We start from the raw sequence: 19114 nt of genomic DNA, 5'->3' as shown, positions 1-19114 counted from the left end.
TGCACACAAATCACAAGAATGTGGTCTGACTGCAAGATATAATTTTACCATCGGTAAACAAAGACACACTGTATTTATACCCAGCTTGTGAAGAATCTATATCAGACATCACTGAAAGTAATATAAAGGCTGCTACTGTATATATTATTATCCTTGTTATAGTTATCACTTATACAATACATTTAAAGCACTGTTCAATTTAATTGATTCCAGTTGGGTATTGTATGTTCAATTATGTTTTTGAACCTGACTAAAATATGAGATGACCTTTAGGCTATCAGTCTAACTCTGTTCTAATCTATTTCTGATGTACGGGTAATTAATTTTGTCTAACCTGTGGTTGAGAAAATTCAAGAATTTTATTCTCAAAAAATAAAGTAAAAAAAAAAGCCTTTTTTAACAGTGGTTGTTGCAGCATTCAGCTCACTGAACCTTCTGCATATTACTTCTGCTCTCGTACCTGGACTACATTCTTTGTCGCAGCAAAGCTTGCCTTAGTCTGGCTAGACTGATGGTGTTCCACATACTGAACCCAATTAAGCCGCTCTAACCCACGTTCTATCAATACCAAAGTGGACAAGCGAACACATTAATAAATATTGAGCCCTCGGATAATCTGTGGAAAAGTTGCTTGACCTCTGTGGCTCATCACTGACTGCGCTGTGCATTACGTGGATTTAGGACTCTGGGTGTGAAGGGGATTAGGATAATTACTGTTATTATATTCTCAGTGTAAGGACTATTGCAGGCCTAGGCCAGCCTGCACTCAGCTCTTGACAGCTAAATTAAAAATACACAGGGCTGATGTGACCCCGGATGATTGATCCTTCTTACTTCTGGCTGCCATTTCATTCTCTCTTAAGCAGAACCTTAAATCCCTACACTCCGATTACAAAGAGTGAGGTGTTATTTTTTTTTCTACCTTCTTTTAATGGCCGATTGAGAGTTGGAGCTTCAGCAACACAGGGAGGAGGATCTAACCTTGCCCCAGGCCAGACTTTGCACCTGTCCAGGCATGTATGCTTCTAGAGGCAAGAGTATATCTCTCCTCTGTCTCTCTCCCCATCTTACCCACTCTGAAAAAGGGATATGCTAGCAGGTATCCCCAGAGCCTGAGCACTAGGGACTCGGGGAACGCCCGGATGGTAAACCTCCCCAAATCCCCTAGATACTGATCCCTTATGATATGGTAACTGGCTTTGAGGTGTTGTTTACCACAAAGTCGTGCTCACTTCACCCCCGAGATGCTTTTCTACACTCCAAAGCTTCCCATAACATAGCTAGCACATATTAGATTCTAAATTAAAAATCAGTCAGCTGTGACACTTGATACAGAGGAGGGGGAATACCAAAGGAATATAAAAGTGCACTAAAATCACAATCTCAGCAATATCATTTACCATTATTTTCTGTAGGAGAAATGATTATGGTTAGCATTTTCTTACCATGTGCAGGATCGGGTGGGCCAAACTCCAGATTGTATCTCAGGATGTAAAAGTTATTCCACACATAGAGCTGATTATCTCGCGGATTATAATCCACAGCTGCAATGTACTGGTGCTGGTTGGGAAAGTGAATATCAACGTATTCCCCACGGTTCTGTTTGGTGTTGTAAATATAATCGATCAGGCTCTTGCTAACCTCACTTTCATTGTCTTCGTAGGTCGAGCGCACTACATACAGTACTCCGCAAACCATGAAGGCATTGGAGGCTGAGCGCTTATCATAAGCCGTGTCCCAAGTAGCTTCGAAACGCAGCGTGTAGGGGTTCAGCTGGCTGATTACCATCATGCCATTGTTCTGTTCTGTGGCGTAGATCACCCACAGCCCGTTCTCGTCCACCGCCAGGTCAATGTCTGTTTTACCTCCCCACTTGTAGGGCGACGTGTCGTGGTAGTTGGCATTATTGATGATGGCTTCGCCACTTTTAATTCGAGTCCGCAGGTCAAACTTTACGATGTTGCGTGTCCGTTCCTTGTTGAAAAACACAGCCCCATCGTAGACCACAAATCCAGTCCCATCCACTCGATGAGGCAGCTTGTAGGTGATGGTTTGCCGAGCATTTCGGAAGTCATCCAGGGAGGAATACTCAATGAGAGTATCTGTCCTATAAGGAGTCCAAGGCATGAAGTAGATTTTGTCAGCGGCTTGCAGCGGGTCTTTACACCAGGCACCAGCTTGTTGCTCCGCTTCAAATAGAAAGGAAGGTTCACCGACAGCTTTCAGAGTCCCGGGACAAAGAAAAACTAGTTTTGGGAAAAGAGTAGAATGAGAAGACAAGACACAGGTTAAAATGTGAAAAATAAAACTGTCAAATGAACTACCAAGATATTCTCTGTCTTCGTTTTGTTTAACAGGAAGTAGGAGTGGGGACAAACACATATTAAAGAATGGCCAAAACACAACTAGCAGCTATAGCCAAAATTCACAAGCAGTGTAACGATTTTGGTTTTGTGCATAGAAAGGAAAAAAGAAACAGAAAGGTTGTTAAGCATAAAGTTTAAATGTATAAAGTAGTCTGAAACAAAAGGAAGATTGGCCTCAGACAATTACTGTTGAGTAGAACACAAATGAGGGGAAACAGAACAGAAAGCGAACTTAATAGAACAATTGGTCCTGTAAACAAAAACATCCAGCCAACTAAATTCACTTGGCAACAGACGGGAGAGGTTATGAGAGAGCAGGAGTCAGCGGAGTCTGCAAGGTGTGTCTATTTGGATGTGTCACAGCTACACCTCCCTTTCTATGGTATATACCTGAGAGGCTTGTCATTATGAAGTGATGCAGAGTGTCACAACCATTAGAATAAAAAAAATTAAAAAAAATTAAAAGTGAGGGTTTCAGTAAGGGTTCTTGAGGTGTTTTGGTTGTTTCTCTGAGGCATATGCGTAAAAACCAACAGAGAAGAAGAGCAGGAAAGTGGTCAGGTTGGAAATATGTGAAGAAGAGTGGGGGAAGTTGGAGAGAAAAGGGAAAAGTAGAGAGCAACAGCTTTAAAAGAGGGCTGGGAAACACTGTTACCATGGCATGCTATGAAAAAGGGGTTTGAAAGCCAGGCAATATGAGATCCTGTTGAGTAGCAGAAGTACCCAGGAAGAATGAGAAAAGGATACCCCTATGGATAGCAGCCAGTAGACCCCCATTTAATTATTTTTGACTGCTTTTCTTTTTATATGGTCAGCCTCACATCCTTTGTAGTACTATACTGGACTTTAACATTACAGTTGGGGGAGAGGAGTTCTGAAGATAACGTCTCTAATGCATTTGCCGAGGTCACCGTGGGAAAATATGTAATTTACAACCAGATGTCACAAAACAAGGAGCTAGGGGTTTGGATCGTGTCTGTTATTTACCTTTTTGCTCCACTTCTATTTTAAGCGTTGGAAGAGAGAATGAAAGGGGTGCAAGGGGAAAAAAAGAGATTAATATGAATTAACTGTCATCGCTACGATTACATATGCAGAAACATGTTATGAGACATGGAAAAAGACGGGTACTCCTAATGAAGCAGAAAAGTTGTGAAAGAGATGACATGCATGCAGCGAGGTCCTGTCTTAGAAAAAGGGTTAGATTAGCACACCAGTGGCAAGTTATAACTGTTTAATTAATATTCAGTCCTGTTCACTGAGTTCTTGTTTCATCCTTGTGGTTCCTGTTATCCCTGTGTTTTATGTTCTTGTTTTGGTTTGCAGTCAAGGTTCAAGTAATTGTGCAGAATATGTTTAGGTTTCCTATTTAGTTAATGACACACTTTATGTTTCAGATTGTGTTTAGGGAGTCTTTATAGTTCATGTTTGGTTTCGTGTCACCTGTCTGTGTACTGTCTCTCCCATAGTTATTATTATTATTGCCCCATTGTACTTCGTGTCATCTCACCCATGAGTGTTCCTTCATGCTCCTTTTATGTGCAAGTACAGTATGTGCTGTCCCAAGTGTTGTCAGTATGTCTGTTGATCTTTCTCTGTGTTCCTCAACATTAATTTTTGCCAATGATACACCCCGTTCACCCAAACCTGTTATCTCACCCTGTTTTATTTTAGTTTGGCCGCTTTTCCGTTCTGGAATTCTTTTTACTTTAGTTATAGTTTTCCTTTTTGTGAAAACAGTTTTATTTTTAAAAGTTTATTTAATTGTTTCCCCTTCTGAACCTCAGATTCTTTCTAAAAATTGCAAAACAGAACAAACTGACCAAATGAACACCGTAAAAATCATCTACTGACTGAGGACCTCCAGAAGGTAGAACCAGTTTTGCCAGTGAATCGGACTGCGTACCCAGACTAATTACAGGATAGAGTTAACTGAATAAAAGTTGACTATGGCTGTAATAGGACAGTGGGTTGCGTGTAATTATGTTAGTCGCTTTTAGTCCTGAGGTAGATATTGTGCATACTAGCTGCCTGTATTCCATCTCTCAGCTCGCTCGCTCCCAGCCAGCTTCTAAGACACCACGCCACAGGTGCCAGGGGGTGTTCAATGCTGTAGAGAATGCAATACAGTCCTGCTTGACCCTCAATACCATTCTTCAACATGGATCAAAAGGCCAACCTATGTAAGCTCCTGTGTCAATGTCAGAGGTGATAGAACAGGGCCCACCTCAACATTTTCCCTTGCCTCAGTCTGAGGGCGAGTCCTAGCAGACCTGTCTTAATGTCTCTGTGTTTTAGTTTGAAAGGGCCCCAGCGGACGTGCCACAGTCTATACACATGTCAGAGCACGAGGAAGTGTGTATCCGTGCCTGAATCAGAGGAGGAAAGGGTTCAACCTGTTTCAGTGCCCATTCATGAGGCTTTGCCTCCTGGTCTGCGCCCGGAGGGGCACGACCATCATTATCGCCATCCCCCTACTGCCCACCATCTTGTTTCCCTATTGTTAACGCCATCTCACACCATGATTCCAGGGTATTGATGCTGCTGAAGCAGCAGTGCACAAGCCATACCATTGACGCCACATCTCACTATGGCCCAAAGGGGTTTTAAAAGATCCGACACCGTCATCTCTTGTGCCTGCTTCTGTTGAGGTTCTTGAGGGCCCACCTCAGGCTGTCACCATGCCTGAGTCAGAGGGGTCCCGGAGGATCCACCTCAGCTTGTTCCCAAGCCAACATCTGCATGGGTTCTGGTGACACACCTCAGTCTGTCTCCATGTAAAATTCTGAGGAGGTCCCAGAGGACACTGCACTCAGTGCCCTTGTCTGAGTTCGATAGGGTAGCAAAGGACCTGTTTCAGTTTGACCGACACCTGAGGCTGAGGGGGTCCCGAAGGACACACCTCAGTCTTTCCCAATGCCTTCAAGTTGGTCCTGGAGCACCGGCCTCGGTCTGCTCCCTTCCTTGTTGTTAATGTCATGCCACCCGGTCTGGCCCTAGAAGGGCTCCACTACTGCTGTTCACCATTTGCTCAGCCCCCGGAGGGTCTCCACAATCGTTTCTGCCCGCCTCCTGCTTGAGCCATCTTTGCGGCAATGGTGGAGCCCAGCCCAGCTTGTTCAGGGCCCAAAGAGGATCCACCACTACCACTGCTGGCCACCTGCCCAGCTCCCAGAGAAGCTTCGCCATCATCACTGCAGGCCTTCTGCTCTGCCCCCGGAGGGGCTTTCTCTTCTCATTCTTTTCCTGGGCCACACACCTCACTGGCCCTGGCTGCATGCCCTTGCTTAGACCACCCTACCAACCAGCCATTCATGCCCGCCTGTGTCCAGTTCGATCACTCCAGCCACCCAGTCTGCTTGCCTAATTTCAGGACCACGGTCTGCTTCCTCTGTTCCTGGGCTACCATATCATGCGGTCACGTCTCCTTTACCTCTTTTTAGACCACTTTTTTTCCCGGCAAATTTTATTCCCCGCTCTGATGTGTTCTACAATCTGTTTTGATTAAGGGATGGTTTCTGGGATTTTTTGATTTTAAGTTGTTGGTTTTTTTTGTCTTTTTTTAAGCTTTTTGTTAAATATGTTTGAGTCTTTAATTAAGGTAGTTGTCATGATTCACATTTTATTTTTAAGTATATGATAAGTTTATGGCACCATTTACGTTATATGTTATGGCTCTTAGACTTGATGTCTGGTTTCATGTTACATCCTTGTGTACCTTTTCGTTCCTCATCTCTAATATTGTTCCATCCTCTAGTTCGTATTTCTCCTCATTGACCCTTTTTTAGTTGCAGCTTATTGTTCGTCCATTCCTTGTGTCATTGAATATCTAATGTTCCCAGTCTTGTCAGAAGTAGGTTTGTCTGTTGATCCATGGTTATGTTCATATATGATCGTTTCCTTTGAAACTATCCACCTAGGTGAGTCTTTGATTTGAACCTAATTTTGTTTGCCTCCCTTTCTTCCAGCTTTTTAGTTTAGAAAGTCCTCGTTTTATCCTTTATGAGAGGTTGTGTTTTGGAATTTTTCCTTTATTTGATAATGATGATGTTTTGTTCTCAGTCACTCTATGCCCTTTGGGTCATTCTCTCAAACAACATAACATTCATCACATTACTTTATAGCACAGTGTTTTTTGTATGACATAGAAGAGGAGTTTTCAAAGTGTTGAAGCTGAGCCCCAATTCAAAGAGCTTAACACCATTGTGCACTCTGGACACCTTAAAGACATGTCGCACATGCTTTATCTTAGCCCAAGTAATACATTTTGATTGGTATATATAGAATAGAATAGAATAGAATAGAATAGAATAGAAGCTGGTGCACATTTTTGTGAAAACATACAGAGGCCCATATTGTAATCTGGCCTGATCCAGAATTCAGCTGGCCCAGAATGGAATTCCAATCACATATCTCTAATTCAAACATATCTATTCAGCATGTCTGAAAATTGGTGGGAATACATAAAACCTATTTAATCCAACCACCGCTAATATTCAATAATTACATTTCATATATATCCAGGCTATTACTTACTTACAATATTATAATTGTCTCACACTTGTCTCCTCTTTCCATTTATTTAAACATTATTTTCCATTTGTACATTGTTACATAGTTTCATTATAATAACCAACATTTTCATCAACTGTTTTCTAATCGCATAATCAAATTATGTGTTTGGAAATGACTGTTGTTGTCTTTAAGTTCAACATGGAATTCCAATCTGGGCCAAATTAAAAGAACAATTGAGAGAGGCCTGGCCCACACTTTGAAAACCACTGAAAGTGCACTAATTTTCAAAACAAGCTTTAATATATGTATTATATATCACTGAGGAATCTTTCAATAAACATAGTCTTTTAATCTAAATAGATCTCATTGCAACCTGTTTCACTTTCTGCACCGATTCAAAAAGGAGAAGCTGCATGTACACAAGAAGACCAAGCTAATCGTAGTTCTGAGCAAGTAGATAATTCATGTAAATTGTTCAATAAATTCAACATGTGCAGTTCGGTATAAATGTATTCAATTATGTTCCCAACAATAAAAGTCGAGTATAAATCTGATGATTGAAATTATTGAATGAGCCACTTTCTATGCAGTGACAATATGGCACATTATCCTATCCATTAAACTGAAACATCAGTGACCAATAAAATGTAACAAGAGACTAAACAGGTTAACAAGCCAAATGTGTACCAAACCAGCCAAAACCGCCTAACTACAACATTAAGTCTGAAAAGGTTACACTGAGACAACATATACACACAGATTAACATGTCAGATTAACATGAAGCCCAGGTCAGTCTACTGGTTGTTCAAAGCAGTTCAGCCCAGCAACTGCTGTGTGTGTTTAAGGCAACAATATGATCAAAAAGATATACATTTAGTTGAGGGACATCTTTATCCCAGCATATAGAAAAGAAGAAAAATGGAATTACAAAAAGCACACAGTTTTTTGTGAGCATTTATAGTCCTTCTAGCAATTAAATATCTGATTATCAATTAAACAAATTGTATGTCCCTATTCTCATCTTAAACAGTATTTTTCAGGGAGTTGTGTCTACATTTGCTTCCCATAGTGCAGACTAGAACACGGCCAGCCAGCATCAACATCAACATTTGATACCAGTTTACAAAATAGCTAATGTGCTCATTCATTAAACGTCTTTTTTTTAAATGCTGCAGTGACATTGCTCCAAATAACTAGTGTTCATATTTAAACATCATTCTGCCAGAAACGGTTTAGTCTGACATAGGCTTCAGTTGTGGAAAACCAAATAAATCCAGATAATTAGAAGATCTGTAAACGAATGCACTCCACTCTGCAGAAGAAATGCAACTGTGTTGCACCTTACTGATAAATCAAAAAAGTATAGGAAGAAAACAGATTACAATCAGAAGATGTCTCAGCCAGACACAAGAGAAAAGGGAAGTAAGAGGGCGACAGAAACATGGCGTGAAGGAAATCTGGAAATAAAAGGAGAGCATGTGACGGCAGACCTTATGACGTTAGTAGAAATGTAAAAATAGAAATAGCAATCAGTATGATCAGAAAATTGGTCAGTGGATGAAGAGAATGAGTCAGATAGCCAAAGTTTCCTGCAGATTGCACAGGGGGAAGGGAAGAGAGTCAGTCAGTTTTCATACAGAAAGATTAAAACAAACATGAGACATATACCAACTCACACTGGACCACAGAAAACAAACTTAAACTTTTTGTCTCATATGCACTACACACTTTTTAGGAATACTAATTAAACTTTAATATGACCTTAATATCCACTGGTGACAGCCTGGTGCTCCACCCCTGTATAGATGGTTGTCTGCTATCATCACTAAATATACAATGCATAAAAAATGGAGGTAGTGATGGTGGCAAGGAACATAAACACACACACACAAAAGGAGATCCAAAATCCATGCAGTTAAAGATTTATAGTTTCATAATCTGTCCTTCTCATCACATGGAGCTGAGGAGGGTTTACTGGCACTAGCAAATGATGATAATAAAAAATCTGCAATGAGAGCTGTTTATATGCCTTAGCATGATTCAATTTTGATGGGCCCAATAAGAAAACTCTTATAAACTCTTATTTTATTTTTGTATGATAGTGAATTAGCTTGCATAAAATCATCTTAATATAGCAACAGCTTGTCTTTTATGTTGCCTAATTCCAGCAGTTACTGGAGCCAATTTAGGAAAGACTGTGCCAGGTGAAGACAAAATTTACATCCTTGGCTGTAAAGTGGAGATTATGTTGCTAAAGAGGGTGGTTCACAATGGAGACCATATCATGAAGCCAGAAGCAAGAAAATCAAGAAGTTGCATGCACAACTGGATGCAGAGGCCACTTGAAAAAAGTGAAAATGTTCAAATTGTGAGATTATCCAAAAGCTACAGACATAATAATAAATGAATTAATTCCAGTCAACTTTCCTTGGGACTGAAGTATTTGAAAGCCAGTCGTTTCCCGTCAAAATCAGGACACTGTCTATGGTCCCATCGTTGATCAGCTTAATGGGGATTTAATTCATTTTCTTGCAAAACATCCTCTCAAGTTCTGTATCCTAGTAAAGCCAAGGGATCTTAAGGTCCTGAACCAATGAAATGTTTTAATCACAAATCTTGATGTTTGGCATGCGATCTAGTCTGGCTGAAAAGTAGAAAACCGCAGTCAGGTTGTTTTTTCTAACTCATTTGAAAATGGTAGTCGGGGTTTGCTCTGATGGGGAAACGTTCAGTAAATCTCCCACTGTGATTGCTTTCCTCTGCATTAGTCTTGAATGTACGAATACATGTGGAGTTTATGGATTACATTATGGGGGTAGAGGATACAGAGGATTGATAAAAGGAGAGCAACAAAACGGGGAGCTTGTCTATGACTCAAAATCCAGGACACTTTACAGTGGGGTTTGAGTGGGAAAGGCTGGGCTGGGCTTGTGTGGACTGAATCGGGCTAAGAGAACTCTTCACACTTACCCGGGCAGTTGCGATAGGATACATTCTGTGATCTTGGTCCTATTCTGGTTGGGCATGGACCTTGAGAAGCAAAAACATGGGGCTACAGACATGCATGTTTGAAACTGTTTGAAATGAAGTCAGGATCTGTCCGTGTTTTCCATTTCCTTTTTCTTTTTTTTCAGTTAGACAGACCTTCCGAGCTTTGAGAGTCCTTGGGCAGAGATTTACTTTTCACCACACTTCAGTGGATCGGCTCTTTCCTTGTGGTTCGACTGATTCAAAAGACAATCATAACAGTGGGTGGACATGAGTGCACCTTGAGGCTAATCCTACTATTAAGGTTTGAGGTAACACAGCAAGACATTCGATCAATACTTAAGTATATGGTGAGTTAAAAGAAAAGAAAAAAAAAAACAACAACAAAGGAGAGAAATCTAAGCAGGGAGGAGTTTAAGGTGAGAGTTACAGGATTTGTCTTTGCTCAATACGCTGGACTCACAGTCCCATTATTGCTTATTCCATTTTTAATTACAGGTCCTTAAAGCCTCCGAGAGGTTAACCTTTAGTTGTAATGAGTTTCACCATCTAATGATGTTCACTAATACATTCTGATTCAACACTAGGGGGAACACCTTGGACAGGTATACTGGTAATGAGCAGTGTAGAACAGAGGCGTAAAATAGAAATAGAAAGAACTGCAGGGGCAAAGTTTTGTTTTTAATTGTGATGTCAAAGAAAGAAAGAAAGAAAGAAAGAAAGAAAGAAAGACACAGACAGACAGACAGACAGACAGACAGACAGACAGACAGACAGACAGACAGACAGACAGACAGACAGACAGACAGACAGACAGAAAGAAAGAAAGAAAGAAAGAAAGAAAGAAAGAAAGAAAGAAAGAAAGAAAGAAAGAAAGAAAGAAAGAAAGAAAGAAAGAAAGGCAAATTCAAAAGTGAAACACATCTTAACATCAGTTTACAAAATACCAACGTATATCTACAAGAGCCTCCAAATACATCCTCGTCTCATCACTTCAACTAATTATTTCAGTTCCACCTGATTAGTGATTCTGGTAATTCATCTAAATCTTTGTCATTAATCAGTTTGTAAAGGTTACTCAGGGGAATTTCCTTCACAAATTGCAAATGAACATGGCAGCTTAAAGGACAAAGGGGAATTATAATATAAAGGGCAATCTAAAGATTGTTTGGGAGCTCAATGGCAATGAATATTTCAGCATCTGAGGAACAGACATAATGTTAACACTATCTCTCCAAATGAAATATTGTTGGCTTACATGTTGAGTCATTTGGTTCTGGTACATAATGAAACATCTGTTAACATATTCCCACACCTGTTGTAGGGATGTATATTGAGCCATCAATGTGAGCTGTGCTTTCGCCTGACAAGACTTCCCCATAACACGCCTTGAGTAATGAAACACCACCTTGCCATTACTGGGAATCAGCATGACTTCCTCTGCCCTCCCACTATTCTACTTCCTCATAACCATGCTCGTCGATCCACTGCAAACATGGTGAGCACATCAACGATCAGGGCGGTGCAAAGTGAGGACCAAAGAGTTTTGCAAGTCTGTATTTCATAAAAAGTTCATGGTGTGACACAAATGCAAGGAGAGACAGAGGAAAAAGGGTGCTGGATAGTGTAGCAGACAGAAAGCAGACAAGGCAGAGACGGGACAAGGTATCAGGCGTGGGACACACCGCCTAGTCAAGCAGCACGCGTGTGCATCACAGGACCTCTGGCTCGTCCACTTCAGTGCACATGTTACTTGCAGCCACATAGCCTGCATAAACCATATGTCAGAGCTGGGGCTCATGCAGCGCTGCAGCAGCAACTCATACAAAAAGTTTGGAGTCGTTAATATCTGTGTAGCTCTCAGCAAAAAACAGATAATCAAAGCATCAAAGCCAAAGTGTACATATGAGGTTAGTGTAGCTGGATCAGTATCACATATTAAATATGGTTTCCTGTGTCTTTATACATATGGATTTTTTTTCCACTGTAATGTTCCCAGTTGTACACTTTCTCCAGCTCCTTAAAATAGAATGAAATTAAATACACTATTATTCTTGGTCATTATCAAAGTGTAACATGGGGACCGCAACAGAAACGTAGTCAGTATGGACACACAGAGGTGTAGGTAACATAGACGATGTGCCCCAGTCATAAAATAAGACAGACACCAAGGCCAAAGAAGAAGAGAGAAACCGAGGATGGGAGGGTGGTTAAAAAGGAAAGTAAGAAGGGTTTTCAATACACAACAGAGGCATCACACTTACTGTAGGGCACACATTCATACTGGACCTCCAGGTATTTGTACGTCCCGGGGCAGGGGTCGGGAAAGACATCTGAGCCTGTGATGACGATACACTGAGTCCGATTGTTGCATCTGGCAAAAGAATAATAGAGAGGAATACATTAAGAATGACAAATAATGAGAAACATTGTGAGTTTATACGACGTGCTGTATCGCAAAATGCAAAAATAAAGTTTCTAACTTTTAAAATACATAAACAGTGATGTACACAGAGTAGCACTGAACAAATCGTGTTGTGCTGCCATTACCATGCACAACACCGTTCAATCTCACAACAAATGGCTGACGCTATTGTTTTTCACTCGAATCCTGCCCTTTTTTTTTGGGGGGGGGGGGGGGGGGGGTTATGAGTGAATTGCATTAAAAGAGGTCCCTTGTTCAGGTTGCTATGTTCTCATCACAATATTGTGCAAATCTGTTTTGGCCAAAGTAAGAATATAAATACCTCTGGTGTAGTTTTTCTTTTGCCCTAATACAATACCACTGTCTGATCAATGAATAGTGAAACTTGCTGTTAGTTTTGTCTGATTTTCAAAATCAATCTTGGGGTTGCACAGCCTGCTCTATATTTACCAGTGTTCAATTGATGTGAGAGCAAAGAAAAGTTGGACCCACTGCTACATGTTTGTAATGTTAAGCATTTAACTGCTCCATTACAGGAAAAAAAAACCCACTGTAAATAAAATTATATGTCAAATTAAATGATGGATCATTAACAGCATGAATCAGTACATTAACAAATATCAGAGTAAACAGAAGAAGCTTGATACATATTGGACTACAATTGCATGGGGACCTCATGCGATCTTGGAATTTACCCCCCACATAGGTGTTTGGTATAGCGAGTTTCTCACAAGATAAACAATCTCTGTGTTTCACTCAAATGTCCCGACTGATTGATTTGAGCCCACTCCGGCTCTCAATGGGTCATGCGACATGCTGAGTAGCGAGACGAGGCACCCAAAATGCCATCAAAGGTCTCATTAATGATCATCGAAGCTTCTGAGAAACTACACCTGTGAGATCAGAAATTACAGAAGTTTCCAAGACATCTTTAAAAAAAAAAAAAAAGAAGTAAATTGTGGAATTTATCTTTTGCAAAATGTATCTCATGGTTCATTACTTGCATAATTTGCAAAACCCATTAACCTTTATATTCTTAGCAAGTTGAAGCTGACAGACTTTGACTGTAGCACCGAGACTGAATGATCATTTTTAAAATCCAGAAGCTACCAGAAAGCAAAGAAAAAACGCTTTTTGTTCATACACTAGCCATTGCAATGCTCCCCATAACTTCCACAGTACAATCTCTTATCAACTGGGAAGTGTGATAAATGTGTGACATCAGCGTGTCACACATTTATAACACAGTCAAAAACACACAGTAAGATTAAAAAACGGAGAGATAGTGAAAGCTGAAGTCAGTGGGCGAAAGGTAGAGACATTGGACTTTTACAATTTTAGAGCCATGAAATAAACATTGCGCAGGCTCAATATTCTATTTTTGGAGGGTTCAAAGACCATCTTTAAGAATTTACTGACCAACACACATAGCTTAAGCTGGAGTTGTACTATGTTTTTTTTTAGAAGAATACAAAACTGCGGTTTGATGACATACACAATGTATTGATTTTCATTCATGAGTTCTTTGCATTGATGTTGGTGTTGAACACGACCTTTACCAATTAGACAGCAGCTGTCCAGCTAAGCCTGCAGCATGGTTTCAGGTCCAGGGAGTTGGAGGTGACCACCGTCTTGCTGCACTGATATCGGGATAATGACATCAATAACTATCTAACCCTCTTTGCAATCAAATTGACTTAAAATTCTATTGGCAGTGTACGGATCCAGATCAATAACTCTATTCTGCTGATTTAGCAGAGACCAGAAGAGATAATATGTGTTTCTTCTTATCATAGATCAGTGTGTCCATTTAAAGCAGATCATTAGAAAATGTATTACTGGTTGCACTGCATTGCGCTTTGGGCTTTGACTTTGGTTTAGGATTGTAGAGGCAATCACTGACTTTTGTCGAAATGTTATTAATATAATATTAGGTAACTCCATGGAACAAAGCAGGCTTGGTTGCAGTTGAGATGTAGGAGAATGAGGGGAAACAGGCGAGGGGAAATGTTGTTTTGGTTTTTGATTGAAAACAGCTGCCTTTTAGGTGGACGTCATGAACGCAGGCAGGACATTGTGGTGTACAGCACAAAACTGTATCCAGAAACTTAAACAAACGGCTCCTGTGTTCAAATGAAAAACACACAAAATCACTGGAACAGCAGGAAATGCAATTAGACATTACTTATTCTTTTTTGTTTCATAAAGCACAAAAGCAATTCATCTCCCTCTCCCTCCTCTTCTATTTCTAACAATCAGCATGCATGCTAATTAAAAGAGTTTGCACATTTCTTTCCCCAATACGTTTGATGGAAAACACTTTGTATAAGATTACTGAAAAGAGCAAACAGCATTTAGTTTCTCCTTTCCGTTTTCAAGCAATGTTAAATTTGTGTATTATATTGCAGAACTATAATACCTGTGTGTTTGTGTGTGTGTGCGTGTGTGTGTGTGTGTGTGTGTGTGTGTGTGTGTGTGTGTGTGTGTGTGTGTGTGTGTGTGTGTGTGTGTGTGTGTGTGTGTGTCTACGCCTGGGTGTGCATCTGAGACAACCTCATGGGGCATTTCACTTTATTAATGACCTGCACGTGTAAAAACAGATGAAAATATCAGCATACTGTGGTTGTTCTTACAGAAATGAATTACTACTTTGGAATTAAAACATGCACCTCATGCTGGGACCATAATATGCTGCTTGCTTTCGTAGCTTGTATTTCATGAATCTCCAGCACTTTCCATATATTATATGGTCACTTTGATGATTCTGTCTGCTTGGCTCATGCATACGCATATCATGCAGGAGCAATATAAATTACAGTGCTTTAGCTACCATATTCCAATGAGACTGGGGAATGAATGCCGAGTTTATATTAGCGTATGAAACAGAATGATATCAAAAATAAAATTTGTGACATTAATGAGATGTAGACCTGCCATCATTACTCAGGCAAATGCATTAAACAACAGGACATATGCACACACAAAAAAACCTCATATGTCTTTGGAAACAATGTTGACATAAGTGTTGATAGCTCTTTCTGATATATTGCTCTAATTTTGGAGCAGTGGAGCAGGGGCACTCTGAACTATGAGATTGTGTGACTCTGACTCGCGTCTCATCTGTGAAAACCTCTGGCGTCTCCTGAGACCAATTGAAAAAGCCCTAATGACTTCTTCTATGCATAGTCGTAGCCCTCATTTCGAAAAAGAGCACGTAATTGAAATTCCAACCAGAAAAAAAAAGTCCTGCGTTTGGGTTTGCTGGGGCACAGGTCTCAAAGTGCACACTAATTAAATACATGTAAAATATTATATCTCTCACTGTCTTTTGATAGTCTGAGGCTATATAGTAATTAATCATGTACATAATGAATATTAAGTCAAAGGAAAGCTTTCCTCCACTTTTCTCCAGAGTGAAACATTAGACTTCTATAAATACCTTGATTGCTCAATAGGAATTTTTGAAAGCAAAAGTGGAAGAGTACTGATACATTTTATCTCTTAATGCAATAATGATTAAGAGGAAGCTCCACATAAAGTACTTTTGGAATGAAAATTTTGGAACACAATCCAGCAGGGTTTTGTTACATCTCTAATTCTTCTCGTACATTTCTACTCCATATAAAGCCACCTGTGAGTGCATTTGAAAAGAATGTCATTGGTATTTTGTATATCGATATCTCAAAATCTCTCTCTGTCTCCAGGTGCGTCTGTCTCTCTATCTCAAACACACACACACACACACACACACACACACACACACACACACACACACACACACACACACACACACACACACACACACACACACACACACACACACACACACACACACACACACACACACACACACACACACACACACACACACAGAGAGGGAAAAAATATGTTTTGCACATTTAGGAAAAAAAAAGAATCCAGCAGTTAAAAATCTAAATCTCAAATAATATAAATTTGAGAGAGATTACATTTTTTTTTCTATAAAATTAAAGGAGTACCAGTATAATTTTTTTCTTTGATTTCCTTCGCTTCTCCCACCGGCCTGCTAATCACGCTGAAATATTCCAAATGTAATCCCATCACATCTCTGACCTTTTGGGGGGAGGCAGACATCAGTACAATTAGTGTGTCATAGAAAAGACGGCTAGGATTTGATGCAAATCTCCTTTAAAAATGAGCACTCCCTGCTGACAGTGGAAAGAGGTGCAATAAGACGCCAACAAGGTGTAACTGATGGCACTCCTGATACCATGTATCCACATGCAATTTAACCTTTTCCAATGCCATCGTAAAACATGTCAGAGGAATAATTGGACATGAAGATAATGTGCTAATTGAAAAATAAATTGGTTGGAGTGTGAAAATTGCTACAAACTGTATTTCTGATTACAAATTTAGTAAAATATATATCATGGGTCTGAAGCGTGTTTGCAGAAGCTTGCAAATTATTCCTATTTTTTCAAAAATGTCATAATCTAGTCAGGTTACACACTATATTTTATAATATAAAACTACTTAATTTTGATGTGGGTTTTTTTTTATGTGCATCAATAATTGCATTACGTTGAAAAAAATAAAATGTCAAAATTAATTGCGGGAGTAATTTTTTTAATTCCATTTTTAAAGCTCCAATTACTTTACACCGTAGACTCTTGAGACAATCAATAGTCATCAGATGATATCTGTAAGGTTTCAAGCTAAGGCTGCCTATAATATCAATATATTGTTTCTGAGGTGCTTGAACATACACAAACTATGCAAATATACATGTTCAAGTATCAAAAAATAGAAAATGGCATCGGGAGCACCAGGACAAACCTCAGTGGTCTAAGGTTTGTTTATGTCTGCTGTAAACAGTCAGTTTGATTTACATAAGGACAGCAGGCTCTGCACCTCTTTAAATGTCTCACAAAAGAAAGGAGAGTGCAGATGTCCAGTGGTGAGTGGTCATAATTTAACACCTGCCTCTACACATTCAAGTTGCTGCTCTGCCAGGTTCAGGTGACGACGTAAAGAAAACTATGGTGAGCTGATGTTACATTTGATCAAACGCATTTACGTTAATGGTAAAACGGAGCCCCTTCTCATTTCACTGACTGGCCTTTTTTTTCTTTTTTTTCTCCCTCCGTTATATTTTTCACAAGTCTTTTATGGTTTTGATTTAACAGCAGCTGCAGGGACTGACAAAAATAAGAAGCTGGGGAGATGAGTAGAATCCGGTTGGCTTTGAATCAAACCAAACACGGGTAGCTTAGGGCGCATGTGCCCATGCTAATTGATTTCTGAGTGACGTACGCTCCAGCCAACCACAATTAATAGCTCCACAAAGGAAAAGCTGCTGGCTGTGCTATGAATGGAGGTAGTTATGAGCACATTGTTGCAACGACACAAAGTTACACAAGCCCAATTGGCTCATTCAAAGGGAAACAGCTTGTGCACATTCATGCTCTGGTTAAACATTTTGATTCTTTTTAGAAATCTCTTTCTATGATATGGGACAGTGAACACATCAATAATAGGTGTAGTTTCAAACATTTAGTGCTGACCAAGCTGAAGATTTGAAAAGTCAAATTACAGAAATGGGTCATATTTCACTCACCAAAATGTGACAGATGTCCAAGAATTTTAACTTAGCCAATTTGAAGAGTTATGAGAACTTTTCGTGTTTCTTAAAAATTGCTCGTGACACAAGATGTAATGTGACTTGACCAGTCGAGACTATGGCTCACTTTTCACTTTTAAGTGAATGCCATGTCGCTTCACCACCACATCTCGAGTTTTCATCCATCAACACTGAGCAAGCCAAAGCGGCGATTTGTAACTGACAATATCAAACAAATAGTCAGAGTGAAAACAAGCTCTGTGTAACTGGAAGAGAAAAACGACATGCGCGAGGAGACTACATTACTGAAAAAGACACAATCTACTTCCTGGTGCTCCCAGTTTGAATTTCAATCAAATTAACATCTCTTAAACTCGAAGTGACCCGTCTAGCTCCATTTCATCTGAAATGCTGATGAGGTTCATGGCACAAATCTCTCTCAAGAGGCAAGCCTGTTGATAGCAGATAGGCCATTGAAAAATTAAATCATTTCCAGGACCACAGAATGGCAGCAAAAGAAACAATCTGTGAACACACACACACACACACACACACACACACACACACACACACACACACACACACACACACACACACACACACACACACACACACACACACACACACACACACACTCTCATGGTATGTATAATCACCTTCTGTACAAGTATATTTAGACCATTTTCTAAGGGGGTGGCCCAGTAATGTTTCAGGAAATGGGTCGTTAGAAATTAACCATTAGCATCCCGCTTTCAGTTTGAGGTCTGATCCAATATTTGGGTAAGGCATCCCAGAAACTTGTAATTACTGTCATATGTTTGTGTTTATGGTATATTTACTAGAGCTGCCAATGGTGCTCAACGGGGGGATTCAGGGCTCAAAGAGTCAGCAGTCTGAATGCAGTCTGACTCACATCCGTCCATCTTGCCTATTGATTTTTAAACCAGCAAAGGTATATCGCCATGCCACTGAAGTCAATGGAAATGCTATTGTGACAGCCGGCTGGTCGAAATATGACCTTTACCAAGACTGAAACACAAAATGTAAAGCAAGAACAGTGGAGTGAAAAAAATTAAAATAAAAAAACTCAATGTGGGTAAAAAGAGGAATGTCCTGAAATGACCTCAAAATCAAAATTTGAGAACAATATAGAAGAGGCTTAATTCTGGTGATTTTATTTCTTGTTTATAGGAACATTTGTCCCCACAAATGTTAAG

General features: G+C 39.9%; 1 protein-coding gene across 4 annotated transcripts in view; it reads right to left on the bottom strand.

Moving 5' to 3' along the window:
* adgrl2a (adhesion G protein-coupled receptor L2a) overlaps positions 1 to 19114 on the bottom strand; it is a 79396-nt gene that overhangs the window by 35712 nt on the left and 24570 nt on the right. For all 4 annotated transcript variants that reach the window (XM_080506159.1, XM_080506160.1, XM_080506161.1 and 1 more), the window contains exons 3-4: positions 12135 to 12244; positions 1446 to 2246 (exon numbers count right to left, since the gene is read on the bottom strand). In XM_080506159.1, the coding sequence (XP_080362285.1) occupies positions 1446 to 2246; positions 12135 to 12244 (911 nt within the window). The remainder of the gene's footprint in view (positions 1 to 1445; positions 2247 to 12134; positions 12245 to 19114) is intronic.

Source organism: Blennius ocellaris (assembly GCF_963422515.1).
Source record: "Blennius ocellaris genome assembly, chromosome: 12".
In the NCBI taxonomy this organism is placed as follows: domain Eukaryota; kingdom Metazoa; phylum Chordata; class Actinopteri; order Blenniiformes; family Blenniidae; genus Blennius; species Blennius ocellaris.
Note: the sequence above shows the minus strand (reverse complement) of the source record. Positions and strands in the feature narration are given on the sequence as shown.